Source organism: Scatophagus argus, chromosome 24 (assembly GCF_020382885.2).
Source record: "Scatophagus argus isolate fScaArg1 chromosome 24, fScaArg1.pri, whole genome shotgun sequence".
Classification (NCBI taxonomy): Eukaryota; Metazoa; Chordata; class Actinopteri; family Scatophagidae; genus Scatophagus; species Scatophagus argus.
In genome coordinates this window covers 5,698,995-5,714,257 of record NC_058516.1, presented here as the reverse complement: position 1 = coordinate 5,714,257, position 15,263 = coordinate 5,698,995, and the positions used below count along the sequence as shown (strand labels likewise).

General features: G+C 41.0%; 1 protein-coding gene across 12 annotated transcripts in view; it reads left to right on the top strand.

Moving 5' to 3' along the window:
* Positions 1-15,263, top strand: part of dmd (dystrophin) — a 227,969-nt gene that overhangs the window by 160,919 nt on the left and 51,787 nt on the right. For all 12 annotated transcript variants that reach the window (XM_046382003.1, XM_046382001.1, XM_046382004.1 and 9 more), the window contains 14 exons: positions 2,598-2,773; positions 3,395-3,542; positions 3,966-4,091; positions 4,548-4,697; positions 4,857-4,955; positions 5,410-5,509; positions 5,972-6,141; positions 6,476-6,593; positions 7,123-7,334; positions 7,541-7,695; positions 8,450-8,636; positions 12,546-12,718; positions 12,819-12,975; positions 14,254-14,365. In XM_046382003.1, coding sequence (XP_046237959.1) covers positions 2,598-2,773; positions 3,395-3,542; positions 3,966-4,091; positions 4,548-4,697; positions 4,857-4,955; positions 5,410-5,509; positions 5,972-6,141; positions 6,476-6,593; positions 7,123-7,334; positions 7,541-7,695; positions 8,450-8,636; positions 12,546-12,718; positions 12,819-12,975; positions 14,254-14,365 — 2,083 coding nt within the window. The remainder of the gene's footprint in view (positions 1-2,597; positions 2,774-3,394; positions 3,543-3,965; positions 4,092-4,547; positions 4,698-4,856; positions 4,956-5,409; positions 5,510-5,971; positions 6,142-6,475; positions 6,594-7,122; positions 7,335-7,540; positions 7,696-8,449; positions 8,637-12,545; positions 12,719-12,818; positions 12,976-14,253; positions 14,366-15,263) is intronic.

The window sequence follows — 15,263 nt, the reverse complement described above, 5'->3', positions numbered from 1 at the left end:
ATGAAACTCTGGTCGATTTACTGTGAAACATCTCATTATTATCTCCTGTCTAATGATCAGTTAAATGTGCATCCACTCTTCACCGCGTGGACATGTTGTTGTCTCCTATTATAAATCCAGTTATAAATCACATATGTATGCAGGTATCAATCCAAGAGTATAAACTAAAGATGGGTATGAATTAATAAATGCATTTTATAAAATTGTAGAAATACAGTTCATAAAAGACACAAGGTACAAAAAAACTATTCAGTTATTCAGCAGGTACAAACAGAAGCTGAATGTTTTTTTGATCACGAATTTATATTCACCAAGCGGCACCAAAGTATTAATTTTTAAGGAACTTAGTTGAGAGTTCTGGTTTCTCTGAGAAGCTAAAAGCAAATCTTCTGAGCTCGGTACAAACTCGAGGGACTTGCAGTGAGAGCCAGTCATTAAACTGAGTTAGGTACAGTCTAGAGGATCAACCCAGCCAAGATGTGACATAACATGGCAACTTTCTAATGTGAGCCTTGCAGATAAACAGCTACTTATTTCTATCACGTCTCTCAGACAAAGAAGACGAGGACAAGTGATTCGTGCTATAAACATCACAAGTAATAAACCTGAGATTAAACCTTAAAAAAGGTTCCCTCAGTACATGTAGGTGAGTAAATGGTACTCATTACGATCCGCCTCTGATGACACATAATGAAAAACTTCATGACTTAATGATATAACAACATATCACTCATGGCATAACTTTCTAAACATAATCTAACATCACAACATTCATTTTCTGTGTGTAGTTGTAAGTTTGTAGTGCCAGTCTGAAGTCAGTAACACTCACACTCACACTCACACACACACACACACACACACACACACACACACACACACGCTGGCACACAGATGGCAGTCGTCAAGAGGACAAGGGAGTGAATGTCTGACTGTGCAGTCGGCCTCGATACAAACAGAACGCTTTCCTTTTTTAGGCTTTATGTAACAATATTATGTCATCAATTTTGACATTTCAATGTTACATCAACCCCAAAAACTGAAATGGAAGGATTATGAAAAGCAATTTAATACAAGAGCGGGCTTTTCCATCACCGAGATTTAGATTAATAATGTATGAGGAATCGTTTTCACAGAGAAGAAGCACAGGATGGATTGTTTTTGCGGATGTCTTCCTGAGTTGATTTTGAGTTTCAGTTGTTGTGGTTAAACTGATGCATACAATCTTGCATATGAAGTACTGTTGTGTGTGTGCGTGTACGTGTGTGTGTGTTTGCACCATCAGACATGCCCAGTCCACTTTAGGCTGCTGTGATCATCTCTCAGTATCCACCTGCACAGACTGCTGCAGTGTCCAAGTGCAACCTACTCAAGTGCCAGCCTGTGTGTGTGTGTGTGTGTGTGTGTGCGTGTGTGAGAGAGAGAGAGAGAGAGAGAGAGAGAGAGAGAGTGTGAATGTGAGTGATGGAGTGTTTGAATAGAGACAGGACCATCTGGTACCTCAAATCACAAGCTTCCACCTGAACCGCACCCAATCCTTATCCCCCAGTGTACAAACACACACGCAGACACTCAGACATATGAAGCAGGTTTGCCTTTATTTGAACATAACTCCCTCTGTTTGATAAGGCCTGTAAAATTGGTCTTATTTCAATACAAAAGCTCATTTTGATCCGCTTACAACATAGTCTAATATGTAACAGCTCCAAGCAAAATCCAGAATCAAAAAATAGGATATTGCCTACATATAACATCAATCGCAGCTTACTTTGATAAATGCTGAGGATGATGATGAGGTCGTCTTTGCTGCAGTTTTCACAGCCAGACCCAATACCGCTGAGCTGTAGCTGTAGCTGTGCCGTGCTCATCAACTAACATCAACACCTGAGTCTTCTCTGGGTGATGTCAGTGCCTGGTAGTAGTTTCCTCTGCCTAACTTTCTTCCCCGTGTTGGTATTATAGATATGCAGATTATGCTTAACTGGCGTGCACATGGAGTTTATCCACACTTGTATTTTGCCCCAGTCTGTGTTTCAGGGCCAGCCTTTATTTGTTTCTGTCGACCTCATGGCTTCTAATCAATTCCTTGGGTCTACAGGCATCACTGTGGACAGTTTTCATTGGCACCTATTTCCTTCCTGTAAACCAGATTCTCAGATTTTATAAACCTTAAACTGATTAATGGCTTTTTCAGATATTTAAATCAATCTGTAATTTAAGTATCCTTTAATTTCCCAGTTATGAAACTAATAAAGGATTATTTTATCTTATCTTAAAATCTACTTAATTAATTGAAGGGTTTAGTGTTTGCTTTATCAAGTTAGTGGACAAATTCAGTGATTACGTGCTGATTTATTTTAAGGTGTTGAGGTGTAAAGGAAAGATTAATTTAGGGTGTTTGATAGAGTACCAAAGATAATAAAATAGATTCCACTCCGAGGTGTGTTTGACTAACAAAAAATATATACAGTATTTATCCTTTCCTTAAATCTTAAACCTTGAAATAAATTTTTAAACTTCTGAGGGCCAAGCAGGTGCAATAAACACAGAAACCACAGAATTCTCACCCACTGTGTATGTGTGTCTGTGTGTGCGCGCAGGATCTGACGGAGGCCATACCTATCCAGGAAGTGGTGTTGAGCAGGGTGAACACTGCAGGAGAGGACATCAGCCAGTTGAGCACACCAGACGATGCCTCGCGGCTCAAAACGCAGCTCAAATTACTCAACTCTCGCTGGGCTAACGTCTGCCAGCAGCTTAACGAGCACAAGAGGAGGTGTGTGTATGTGTGTGTGTGTGTGTGTGTGTGTGTGTGTAGCTGCAGGTCATGGATAATCCATGCTTGTCTTACTTTCAAATGTCCCTGAAAATTTTATGGAATATTTTCCTTTTAATTTGTCTATGGATCAGAACATGTCTCCAGTGTTCTCTGGTATCAGCTTTAAAATTCGGACCTTACTAAAATATCAGATACATCCCGCAATGCAAGTGCAAATGCTAAATTAGTGAACATTGTTCACAATAGCCATCAAACAGACTAGACTTTATTTCCATCATTTGCTGTCCGCCCTGATCGCACTGCATCATACCAGTTGATTAGATTAAATTAAAGGTGTTCTGTTTGCTTTCAGTGTTTCTCACCAGAACACCCTTGAGTGTAACCTTGCCATCTAGCTCTTGATATTTTAATGTTATTTTTTGCAGCCACAGAGCAGTCAGCCAAGTGTTGATAAGATGAGGTTTCTGTGACAGTAGAATCCAGGTGGAATTAAAGTTTGTTTTTGTTTTCCTCGTGGTCTGAAAGTGAGACCGACTGCAGCCCTGTTGTCTGTCTGTCTCCCAAACTGTCTCACCCTCTTTTCCTCTTTTTCCCTTGCTGTTGCCCTACCCTCTGCAGGTCTGCAGAGGCGCGTTCAGCGGCTGCAGGTCTGCAGGAGGACATGGGCTCGATGCTGGGCTGGTTGGACAAAGCTGAGGGCGTCCTGACCATCCCTCTTCAGCCTGCAGAACCACAACACATCAGAGACACTCTGGACAAAGTCCAGGTACCATTAAGGCACAACAAGGCAGTGAAAATGAGCCTCTGAGCCGTGTGTTTGTGTACCTGTGTGGGTGTGTGTTGATCGGTGTGATTTAATTTTGCTCTCATCACACTGTAAATGAGTTCTCTATTATTACACTCTGGAAAAAAAACAAATGCATGTGCTTACATGTGTGTGTGTTGGTGGGTCTAATTTAATTGAGAGCCTAACATGGTTTCCAATGAGATGCTATAATGTTTCATTCTGAAATTCAACCTTGAAAATACATCGTCAGTGTGTGTGTGCATTTGTTTGTGTGTGTTTACATAATTCAATTGAAAGAGCTTGTGTCCTACATTGAGCTGCCTACATCAGTGATTTTTTATTAAATTCAGCCTGTATAAATTGCCTCTGTGTGTAATGTGTGTGTGTGTGTGTGTGTGTCAGGCACATGTGGAGGAGCTTCCTGCCAAGAAGGCGGCAATGGAGGATCTGAACTCTAGACAAAAACAGATAACACTTCCTGCTGACAGACAGAAAGACATCAGGATCATCAACACTCGCTGGGCTCAGGTCAGCAGCTACCACAGCGTATACTGCAGCTAACAGCACGCAAGCCTTTTGTAAACAGGCATTCACCCTCCCTCATCAGAACAAAGCTGCACCAGGCTAGAAAATCATACCATGAACATCGAGATGTTTTGCACAGATAAAGGTAATGAGCGTTCATGGCTGCTGATTTAGCTCCTGGTGCTGAGGGCTTCTGTGTATTCATGCAGAAGTAGTCTGGTTTCTTCTAGCTGGGTAATTGTACTTAATATGTGCCAATTTAATCAGAAAAGTACATGTGGTGTTCTCGTTGTTATTGTCTTGTGTTTCAGGTTTGTATGGAATCAATAAAATATATTTAAGAAATTTATATTTAATGTGCACGGTACAACAAATATTTCTTTTGTTTTTCTTCGGCTCCCTCTTGTGATTGTTAACAGCGTTATGTAACAGAATAAATCACAGCTTGTTTTTGTTTAGGTGTCCAAGGCTCTGCCTGAGCGTCAGCTGGAGATTGAGGGTCTGCTGCGGGAGCTGGAGAACCTTCAGGGTCAGCTGGACGACCTGTCGTCCTGGGCGTCCAACACCAGAGCCAAGCTAGAGCACAGCCCTGAGGAGCCGCCACCCAGAGTAGGAAGCACACCCACCAGTAGTTTTGCTCCTGTTCTCCTGTATAAACCCTCATGTACTGCCCAGTTACAAAATGCTTCCAAAAAGAAAACTGATAGTTTGGAATAGATAAGTTTATACGTCACATTCTTATTGTTGGCTCTTGTTTTGTCTCTCCAGCTCATTGAGGAAGTTCAAGTCAAGCAGCCAGATGTGGAGTTTGTTTTGGAGCGAGCCAATCAACTATACAAGGACAGTCCCCCCAGCCAACCAAACAAGGTGAGGAAATCAATTACCATGCCACTCATTTATCTGCTGAATGAAACGGCAGTCATGTACTTTTTTATGTGCTGTCGACTGCATGTTGTTGAAGCATCTTCTGCCTTGTTTTTCTTCTGTGTTGTCTTTTTGATTAAGAGGAGCGATGACGAAAAAGACATTTTCAGTGTTAAATATGCTCCGCAGCTGTATTCTTCTGGGGAAAAAAATAACACTTTTCTCTTTCATCTCACCACTAGTTCAGCTTGAAATATTTCATCAAATCCATTTTATGTACTTCATTAATGTATGTCAGAGAACATTACAGCTTTTGAAGATCAAAGACGCTGAGGCATATTTGACTTGGAAAACTTCTACTGAGCTTTCCCCATCTCAAGTTGCTGTATGGGGAAAAATCCTTTGATTGCATTTGTCAACACTGACTCTGAATTTGTGTGTTTGTGTGTGGTGTAAGGTGAAATATGCCAAGCTGAGAGAAGACTGGACTGTGATCCTGGAGCTGGTGCGGCAACATAAGGAGAGGATGGCTGCTCAGCTAGTAGCCAAAAAAGCCAGTAAGACTTCATTTTCCTTAGTGGGTGTGTGTGATGAGTTCAGGAAATGGTGATATTTTGGGTGGTATGGATATGTTGGCTCATACTCAGTTGGATAATGGACATGAGAGAATTTAAGATTCAAGTTAGGGTTGCAGCTGAGGTTAGGTTAAGTTCAGGACAAGGGTTAAATGCAGTACATGTAAGGTTATAGATTTAGAATTACAAAATTGATAAAGATAAAAACGGTATTTTCAGTTGGTTTACGTTGTAACAATTACAACGACCATCATTTTTAACAACCGCCTGCAAAAACTAGACTATTAAGTGTGTATGTTTCTGAACTGTTTATTTTAATTATTATAGCATCGTCACAATCCCTAACACAGACAGATTTTTCTTTCTAAAAACAACAAAGGACGTATGTGCATCAGGGGGTGGAAAACTATTTTCACTGTGTGTGTGTTTGTGTGTGTGTCCCAGATGAATGTCTGACAGGAAGCTCCCAGCCTGAATCTGCAGCACTGGCTCAGTTTAACAAGTCCTGGGCTGAGCTCACGGACTGGCTGACCATGCTGGATAACATGGTGCAGAACAAGCGTGTGGTGGTGGCGGACCTGGACGACATAAATGACAACATCAGCAGGCTCAAGGTCATCGTCACTGTTAACTAGATTTACAGCAAACATTGAGGGAAGTGTTGTGGTTCAGTGAGCCACATGAAAGCAGGCCTGGGAAAACGGTGTACTGAAAGCCAGCCAACAGATTTGTCATGTCTGTGCACCGAATTAGCATAAGCAGCCTGATAAATATACATGGAAGCCAGCATTTCAAGTGCACTGAGTTATATTCCAATTAAAAGCACTTTATATAAGTAAGAGATTAATCTGTGCGGTATGTATTTGTCAGCCCTTTCTATTGCCAAAGTGCACTAATTAATTTGTTAATGAACCAATAATTTACAAATATTTATTGTTTGTTTTTCAGGTGTCCCTACAGGAGCTGGAACAGAAGCGACCCCTGCTGGAGAGACAGGTCACAGCAGCCCAGAACCTGAAGAATAAAACTAGCAACCAGGATACACGCAATGCAATCACTGAGCGCAGTAAGTCACATACACACACACACACACGCACATAATTACTGTTCTCATGTCATGTGAAAATATAAAACATAATGTTACATCTTAAGATGTTTTCACTCTTCAATTCTCTCCCTCCCTTAATGTTTTAGCTCAACTTGTCTTTCTCCCTTTGTCTGTGTCTGACAAAACACTTAAGCTAGCTTTTCCCACACATTACACTTCAAATCATTTTCCTGTCGTGGGGTTTTGTTCATTTACTTTCCTTCCTGTAATATTTTTCTCCCTCTAAATCCTAATATATTTTACTCCTCTGTGCCATAGTTGTCCAAAAACTATTACAAACACATCAATAACACTGTTGGACTGGATGGCATGTTCCTTCATTACAGTGAACACAAACACTGCAATTTATTTTTACTCAATCCTACATTCACCGTCCTGCTGACACAAATACTCGACAGAGCACAAATGTAGATTAGAAATGCACGATTTCCGGCATTATTACTCTAATCAAAAGAAAAAAAAGTTTGACATGTTCATGTCATTGTAGTCGACAGGCTTCAGACTCACTGGGAAGACTCTCAGACCAAGCTCTCTGATAGGATGAAGCAGCTCCACAACATGCTGCAGGACTCCACTGATTGGCTGGATGCTAAGAAGGGAGTGGACCAACACATCAAGCGGGCCACTGAGAGGCTGGACTCCTGGCAGGAGATCACATACACGGTGGATGCACTGAGGAAACAAAATGCTGAACTGAAGGTTGGGGTGGACATCGACTTTGTTAATGCATGAGTGTCTCAAAATGTTTGCACTCTCAGATTCGTTTCATGTATCAAAACATGATATCACTTGTGACTCAAAGACATTCAGATGGTGAGAGTGAATCATCACATTATCCAGTTGTTTCAGTTTGTCAGTGTTCTTCTCTTCTTCTTTCTTCCATCACACTCTCCCTCCCTCTTCAGCTCTTTCTGAAGGAGCTGCAGCAGTGGCAGGGTCAGGTGGATGAAACCAACGTACTTGCTGACAAACTGTTGACTCTGTATGCCAACGACGACACGCACAAGGTCACCCAGGTCAACGACAACATGGTGGCCACATGGACACATATCACCAAGCGGTAATGACTAATTTATAAAGGCAACCATGAGGCTACAAGCTCAGTCCTGAAGAAATAAGAAATAAGAAACAAGACAGAAGCACTTCGTACTGTTGTTCATGTCCTGCTAAAGCACAGGTTGAGTGGGCTCAGAGCGTCCTTACTGTGTTTAATCGAGTGCCTCGTGGCCCTGTGCTCGGCCCACTTTTATTTTCACTCTACATGGCCAGTTAAACTGCGCATTAGACTTGCACTCATTGTTGTGCAGATGATGCTGTTCTGAGTATCTATGGAGGCAATTTGTAACATTCTGCCTTTTAATATTTTGCAGTCTTAACTTATTCAAACCAAGCTTGTGTTTGAGTGTAGACAAAACTAGGATATCATTTTAGATAGAAAAAAAAACAACCATTTAGATGAGTGAAGTTGTTACTTGCTCCTGACTCTTTCATTAGTCTCTGTGACATTTAAAACTGAACTGTTGTCGGGAAAATGTGTTTTTTGGTTATTTAATTTACAGAGTTTCTCTGTATGAACAGATATGGGAAAGAAGTCCCTCATGTTGTCTTCTCCAACCACTTGGAATAGCCTGTAAAAGAATTTAAATTAATGACTGTTGTCCCTGGTTAAAAAGGTCTATTAAATAAAAAATCAGGGGCTGAAAACTAAAAAAAAAAAAAAAACACCCTTTAAACGTTAAGGTATGTGTGTGTTGCTCTTTTATCAGCCACTTTTCTTTGGTGACTTCTGTCTTGTCGTGTACGTGTGTCTCCAGAGTTTCAGACAGGGAGGCGGCCCTGGAGGCAGCTCTGAAGCTGCTGCAGCAGTTCTATCTCGACCTGGAGAAGTTCCTCAACTGGCTAACTGAGGCTGAGACGACGTGCAACGTTTTAATAGACGCCACCAACAAGGAGAGACTGCAGGAGCACCCAGCAGCCAGGAACCTGCTTGCACAGTGGAAGGTGGGTTGGAACTGAACGACCTGGTTAACACAATAAGTGTTATACACCATGTATTTTCATTGTAGCGCTCAATCTTTGTAAAAAGAGTTTTGGTGTAAAATTGAGGGGACAAAAGCAAGCCTTCTGTTCCTTTAGTTGAAACAGACATCATCAACACATACCGAGTGTAGAGTGAATTCAGTGCATGCAATTGTAAGAAGGTGGTAATTTATTTCTCTTTTGGAATTATTGACTTTTTCCGGGAGATTGATGAATCGGGTAAATTATTCAGTCCAAATGGAGTCATTTGAAAGTCCAGTGAACTTAACATTCATATTTATTCTTACAGTTTCAGAAGAATAATACATGTTATTTATGTCTTACCTTTATTTTTTCATAGAAAATCGAAGCAAATTTGTTAAGTGAAAAAAATGAGAATAGAGAATAGGCTTGAACTTTTTGGTCCAAGCCTCTTTGTTTGCCCAAGCCTCCTCTGTGCACAGTGGGAATGATTTCCCACAGGGCGGCACTGTGAGGTGCATATTGTTTACACTAATGATGTGCTGGAGGTGTGTTGGTTCACCTGCAGCGCTGTCTGTGGCTGCTCCTTCTTCTACCTTTTCTTTCTGCACTATTTAAAACTGATCCACTGACCAGCTATGTCCAGCTCATGTCTAGACTGATTTCAACAGGAAGAGATCAATTGAAAGTGTATAGCAACACTGACTGACTGCGTCAATGTTTGATGGAAACTCCCTCCCTGGAAATCCACGAGCTCATGGTGGTGTTGTGGGTTGGTTCATTGCAAGTGACAACAAAGCAACAGTGACAGAGTTTAAAGTTAAAAGAAAGAATTCAAGGACTGACCAGCTGATGTGGACAGAAAAATCACATATGTAGATTTCAGAGGTGTGAATGTAGGGCTTTTGACAAGGTAGGAAAGCAGACGTGATGGAGAAGATTACAGCGTGAAGAAATAGCAGGAAATCTTCCCATAGAGGAATAAAAAGCAGAACATGAGAGATGAGCTCTTACTTAATTTTCCCCAAAGGTTAAATTCTGTTGAAGAACAACTGCTCCTTCCTTTTTTCTGTTGATCTGATGAACCCAGTTTTCCGGCTGCTTGTGTGTGGATGACCATTATTCTGGCAGTTTTAGTTTTGCAACAACCAAGACTGGTTTTACAACCTTTTATAGCCACTGCCGTCCATCCATGACAATTTTTACTCCCGATGTAATGCTGATATTTAATGGAGCAAAGCTTTTGAGGTTGCCGCTGCACGAATAAGGGTTTATTTGAAGCAGAAGAAGAGGAATTTTCTAGAGGTTGAACAAAGACAACAGAAAAAGATGTTTTAACCCTGCCCGCGCTGTTTTATGGAGCAAGACAAATAAAGAAAATTAGAATATTATTGACTGCAGCATTTTGTCATATAAGACCTATCAGACATGACCCAAAGTGTGAGAGCCTTCCTTGACTCCGGGCTGCAGCTGGTATGATAGGAATGCTGACAGGGCAACATAGAGCGATTTCATTGGACAGTCGATGCCTTGCAGACAATTGCAAATACCCCCTCGCTGCACTGTGGGTGTTGAAGGGAAGGCTCTGTTCTGCGAGAGAACATATTCTGACCCTCGGCCCTCACCCTGCACCCACACACACACACACACACACACACACAAAGTACATACTGTAAAGGGAACGTACATGCAGAGATTTGGAAATGAATGTTCAGATACACACAGTTGCAAATACATGCACTTCCGTTTCACACACACACACACACACTCAGTACAACAGCAGCACTGTATGCAGAGCTGTGATCGTCTTCTGTGTCCAATTGTAATGGCGGACGGCAACGCGGCGTAGCATCCAGAGAGCACGCACACACTCGCAGGCTACAGCACGGCACGCAGATAAGGTTTAATTGGAAAATGAGCGCACTCATCGTTTTATACACCCTTTCAAGTTCTCTCTGACTCTCTCCTCCTCCTCTTCTCTCCCTCTCTCTCACCCCCTCTGTCTTTCAAACTCACTCTGACTCACACTCTCCAACTCTGCCTCCCTCTTCATGGGAAACAAACTCTCCCTCCATCTCCCTATGACTCTCCCTCCCTTCCTCCTCATCTCCAAATCCCTCTTTGTCACACACACACACACACACACACACACAGATTTAAACTGAGAGCATTCTCATTCAGTCATATTGGGAGCTAATCTTGAGGGAATAGAAGAAAGAGAAGATGCTTCTTCATCTTGACGTCTAGTTTTGGGATTCCAAAGTAAAGTTTTGAGGATGCTGCGCAGGAAGGTCTACCGTGTTCAGGTTGGGAAAGAAAAACAAGCAGTGTTCTTTGGCAAATAAGCATTGTCAACCTACATGAAGGTGTTTTGTTTTTGTTGTGTAATCTAGTACACAAAATGTTTCAACATTTACCTAAATTAGATGTTGTACTCACGAGTTTTACATTTTCTTTAATTCTTATTGGGATGTAGATCTGCTAGTATTATACACTAAAAAGTTCAACCAAATATTTTACTGTTTTCAGGCTTTGCTGTGTCAAAATGTGCCTCATATTGGGCAAAAATGCTTTTCATCTTAACCAAAAGTCTAAAAGAAAGCTGATTCTGCTTTTTCTAAGGACTTTGAGGTCACCTGAAGGACAAGCATTGAAGTATTTTCACCCAAATGTGATACAAAAAAAAGATAGGGTTTGAATAAACAGTGAAACCGTCAGTTTAAAAAGAAGACATCAAAGTTTAAGTTCCTATAAAGGTACAGCGCTGGGATTGACTCAAAGTGTTCAAAGGGATCACAGAACATTTAGATCACAGGAAAAACTGCAGGAAACTTTCTAGGACTACTTTTAATACATTAGTCAGTCTAATACTGCACTCCACCTTGACTGTCTTCAATGCTTTCTGTTTGTTCTATTCCTGTCTGTGTCCTGTTCTTTGGTGTAATGACCCATTTTCCCCTTCAGGTATCATTAAAATTTCATGTAATCTAATTTATCTTAAAAGTTCCAGGCAGTCTAACTTCTACAGGATGTTTCCTCTTTGAGGACATTTGGATCACTTTGCAGATGCAGTATAAAGGAACAGAGGAAATGTACTCTGACATCGTGGTAACGTGGATGAGGGTTAAGTTACAAATTTGATATGGCAAGAGTAATTAACACAGATTCTAAAACCACGTTTCGTTTGCAGTGTGTTGTAAGATGGATGGGTCTGTCAATGTTAGTGTGAGGAAGTCGAAATGCCTTGGTGAATGTTATATGCAGATATAAATTATTAAGACGAGGCAAATGATTCAGCTAAGTAAGACTTGTATTTTACTGTCAGTAAGTAACTTTGTGGAGTGGCAGGACTCCTCAGTAAAGGTCTGTCATATTAAATTCACTGGCATTTAATTTCCTTGCATATGCAGCAGTGATTGATGTCAAATTTCTTGTTGCTGACCTGAACTTTTGGTATTTTTTTATATACCTTTGCCAAACAGGAAGTCTTCTCTCTCTCAACTATTTCACTTTACGAAGATTGTTTTTTTTCTTTCCAAGTATTTGGTTGCCTTGTAGCATCAGGAACATTTTCAGTAATGGATTGTACAGGTGGGGCTACCGCTGCCAAAGTTACCAACCAATTCCAGGCTGAATAGCACATCTTGACATTTCAGTGCTACAAAAGGTTCCGTCGACAATGCATTAAGCCTTGCATTATGGCTCAATCCTGGTGGTTGCTGCTTTTAGAGAGTAAATCACTCTCTCAGATCCTGATCCCATTACTGAGCACTCAAGCAGTGAAAAACGTGAATTCCTGAAAGATGGCTGCTATTACCAAGAAAATGAAGTGTGTGCTCCAACAGAATTTACTGCTCTGGCTTTTTCCACTGAATGTTGCTGTGTGCATGTGTGTGTATGTGTTACCAGGACCTCCACGCAGAGATTGACAGCCACACAGAGCTGTATCACTGCCTGGATGAGAATGGGAAGAGGATTGTGACTTCGCTGGGGGACTCGGAGGACGCCGCTCTGCTTCAGAGACGTCTGGGCAACATGAGCCAGCGTTGGGATGACCTACGCAACAAAACCCTCAGCATGAGGTGAGAGAAGGCTGGGGTTCCTGCAAAATAAAGCAGTTGCATTTGGTTTGAAGTTTGCATAAAGCAAAAGAAACAAAAATGCCTGTACTTGTGTTTAAAGGGCCCACTTGGACTCCGAGATGGCCCCGTGGAAGAGGCTCCACATGTCGCTGCAGGAGCTGCTGAACTGGCTGAGGCTGAAAAGTCAACAGCTGGAGCAGGAGCCGCCTGTAGGGGGCGACGTCCCCACCGTGCAGACACAGCTGGAAACACACCGGGTAGGAGGAAACACACTCTGGGTGGGACAGACACACTGCTTGTCTCTGCAGTGTTGTTTGTTAAGTCTGCCTGAGAATGCAAGACATGCATGTTTCTGTGAGGGACTGTGCAAGTTTTTGTTTCTGTTGGAGGGAGAGATTTCATTTTTTTCTCAGTCAGGATTTATATTTTATTTCAGCTTTCCGCTGCATCTTCTAAAGGCTAAAAGTAGCTTTTATTTAGGGCACAAGAAGAGGGATTCTTCAGTTGCCTGCAGCAAGTAAAATGGCACACTCACTTTTTCTTTTCTCTACTGATTTTTGAAAAGAATTAAATAAACTGAAGTCAAAGTCACAATAAACTTCACAAACCCTCAGCTCAACACCCGTGCAATAAGCAACCAATAAAACAAGCCTGTTTGATAATTTCATCATAAAAAGTTCTGTGGTTTCATTGCAGAAGCAGCCATTTATGTTTGAGACAGACTTCATTTCCCTCCGAATATCATTATGCAAATCAAAGGCTCCAAATGAATGGAAATACTCCTATAGGTTAAATGAAAAACCCATTTTATGCATCATTTTATGCAAAAGAGTGAGATGATTGGCTCTGCTGATTTGGTCATTTCTGTCTAAAACTACAATAATTCTGTAAAATAGTGAGTTCTCGCAGACATGCATTAGCAAAAAGGCTTTTAGTCAAAGCATTTCAGAGTGAATGTATGAGGGCCACTCAGATTCACTCACACTTCAATCTAACAGTGCTGGTGCATTAATGACAACATACTTTTCAACATGGATTTTATTAGAAATATGCAAAGCATTTGATTTATTGCATCTTGGAAGGTACAATTGCACTACTGAGGCTGTTTTATGACTAACATGACTTGTTAGTGACAGACTTCACCAACCAAACAACTGAATGAAAGAACAAAGAACACACAAAATGCGTAACTTTCCATGAATGACTGAAATCATTGACTCCAAGGTCTGTATCTTGAGCTTGATAAAGGAATCTGTGAAGCTGTGCATTATTATTGTATATTGTATTATATAAAGCTCTTTGTCATAAACTGTTACAAGGACAGAATGACAAAAACGTTTTTTGTTTAAATGACTGTATGCTGATTATGTGCAGTATCAGTATTCAGTTTCATATATAAAAGATAAAGTATATAAACGTACATAATGATTTGTATTTAGAATTAGTAAGAAAATATGTAACGTGTAAAAGATGAAAAATATTTTGCTGTAATCTGAAAAGGGTGTCTTTAAAACAAGATGCTGATGTTGCCACAGGGCTTCAGGAGGGACTTGAGAGCTAAGGAGCCGGTTGTGACCAAGGCTCTGGACGATGTGGGAATCTTCCTGTCTGAGCTGCCTCGAGACACACCATCACCTGAGCACAGAGGTAACACACACGTTTCCAAAATGTTAATTTCACACAATTCCTCATTTTGGGTCCTCTCCATTTCTCTTACAAGAGTTAAGACTGTCTCTCCTCAGCACTTCACGCTCGCTTTGATGTTTTTCACGTTGGATGGATAAAAAGAACATAAGTGCTGTAAGCAGAATAAGCTCTTTTGTAGCTTGTACTTATAACAAAGATAATTTTGTATTTGAGCACACCTTGTACCTGCCATTTAAATGTAGAAGCTGGAATGTCAATACAGAAAACAGTTCATTAATTAACATTTTCTGCCAGAGCATCGTCCACTTACCTCCTCTGAGAAAGGAAGTAAGTGCTTTCTTTCTCTTTCTTCTCTTTCTTTGCGATTAGACCTTTAAATAGGCCTTCAAATAGGCAGCGGTTGGGGATGTCTTAAAAGCAGAATAGACCCACTGCTTTTGAGTGTATGACATTTTGTATGGATTGACTTTAGCTGGCTTTCCTAAAAGAGAATTCACAAACATCCTGAGTGATTTGACATATAAGTGAAGCAGCCTCTGGGGAGCCTGTCTTCATTGTCACAGGTGCTGCTTGAGCTTTTCTGTGCTTTAAAAGTGGCAACATGCTTTTAAACTCCAATGGCCATGTCTTAAATTGCAGCTGAACAGAGGTAGAGCTGTGCGCAGGCGAAGGCATTCAGGACACAATCACTGCAGGACTTGAAACCAAACACAAGATACTATAAGAGATTGAAAGATGCTGCAGGGGCTCCAAAATGCTGGTGAAAGTTTTCCAAGCATGCACACAGCAGAAATGTGTGTGATGAGATTCATTTAGCAGTATACATTTTCTTCTTACTAGAGTTTCCATAAAGACTTTAGGCAGAATTAATGTTAAAGGGATAATTTAACAGTTCCCA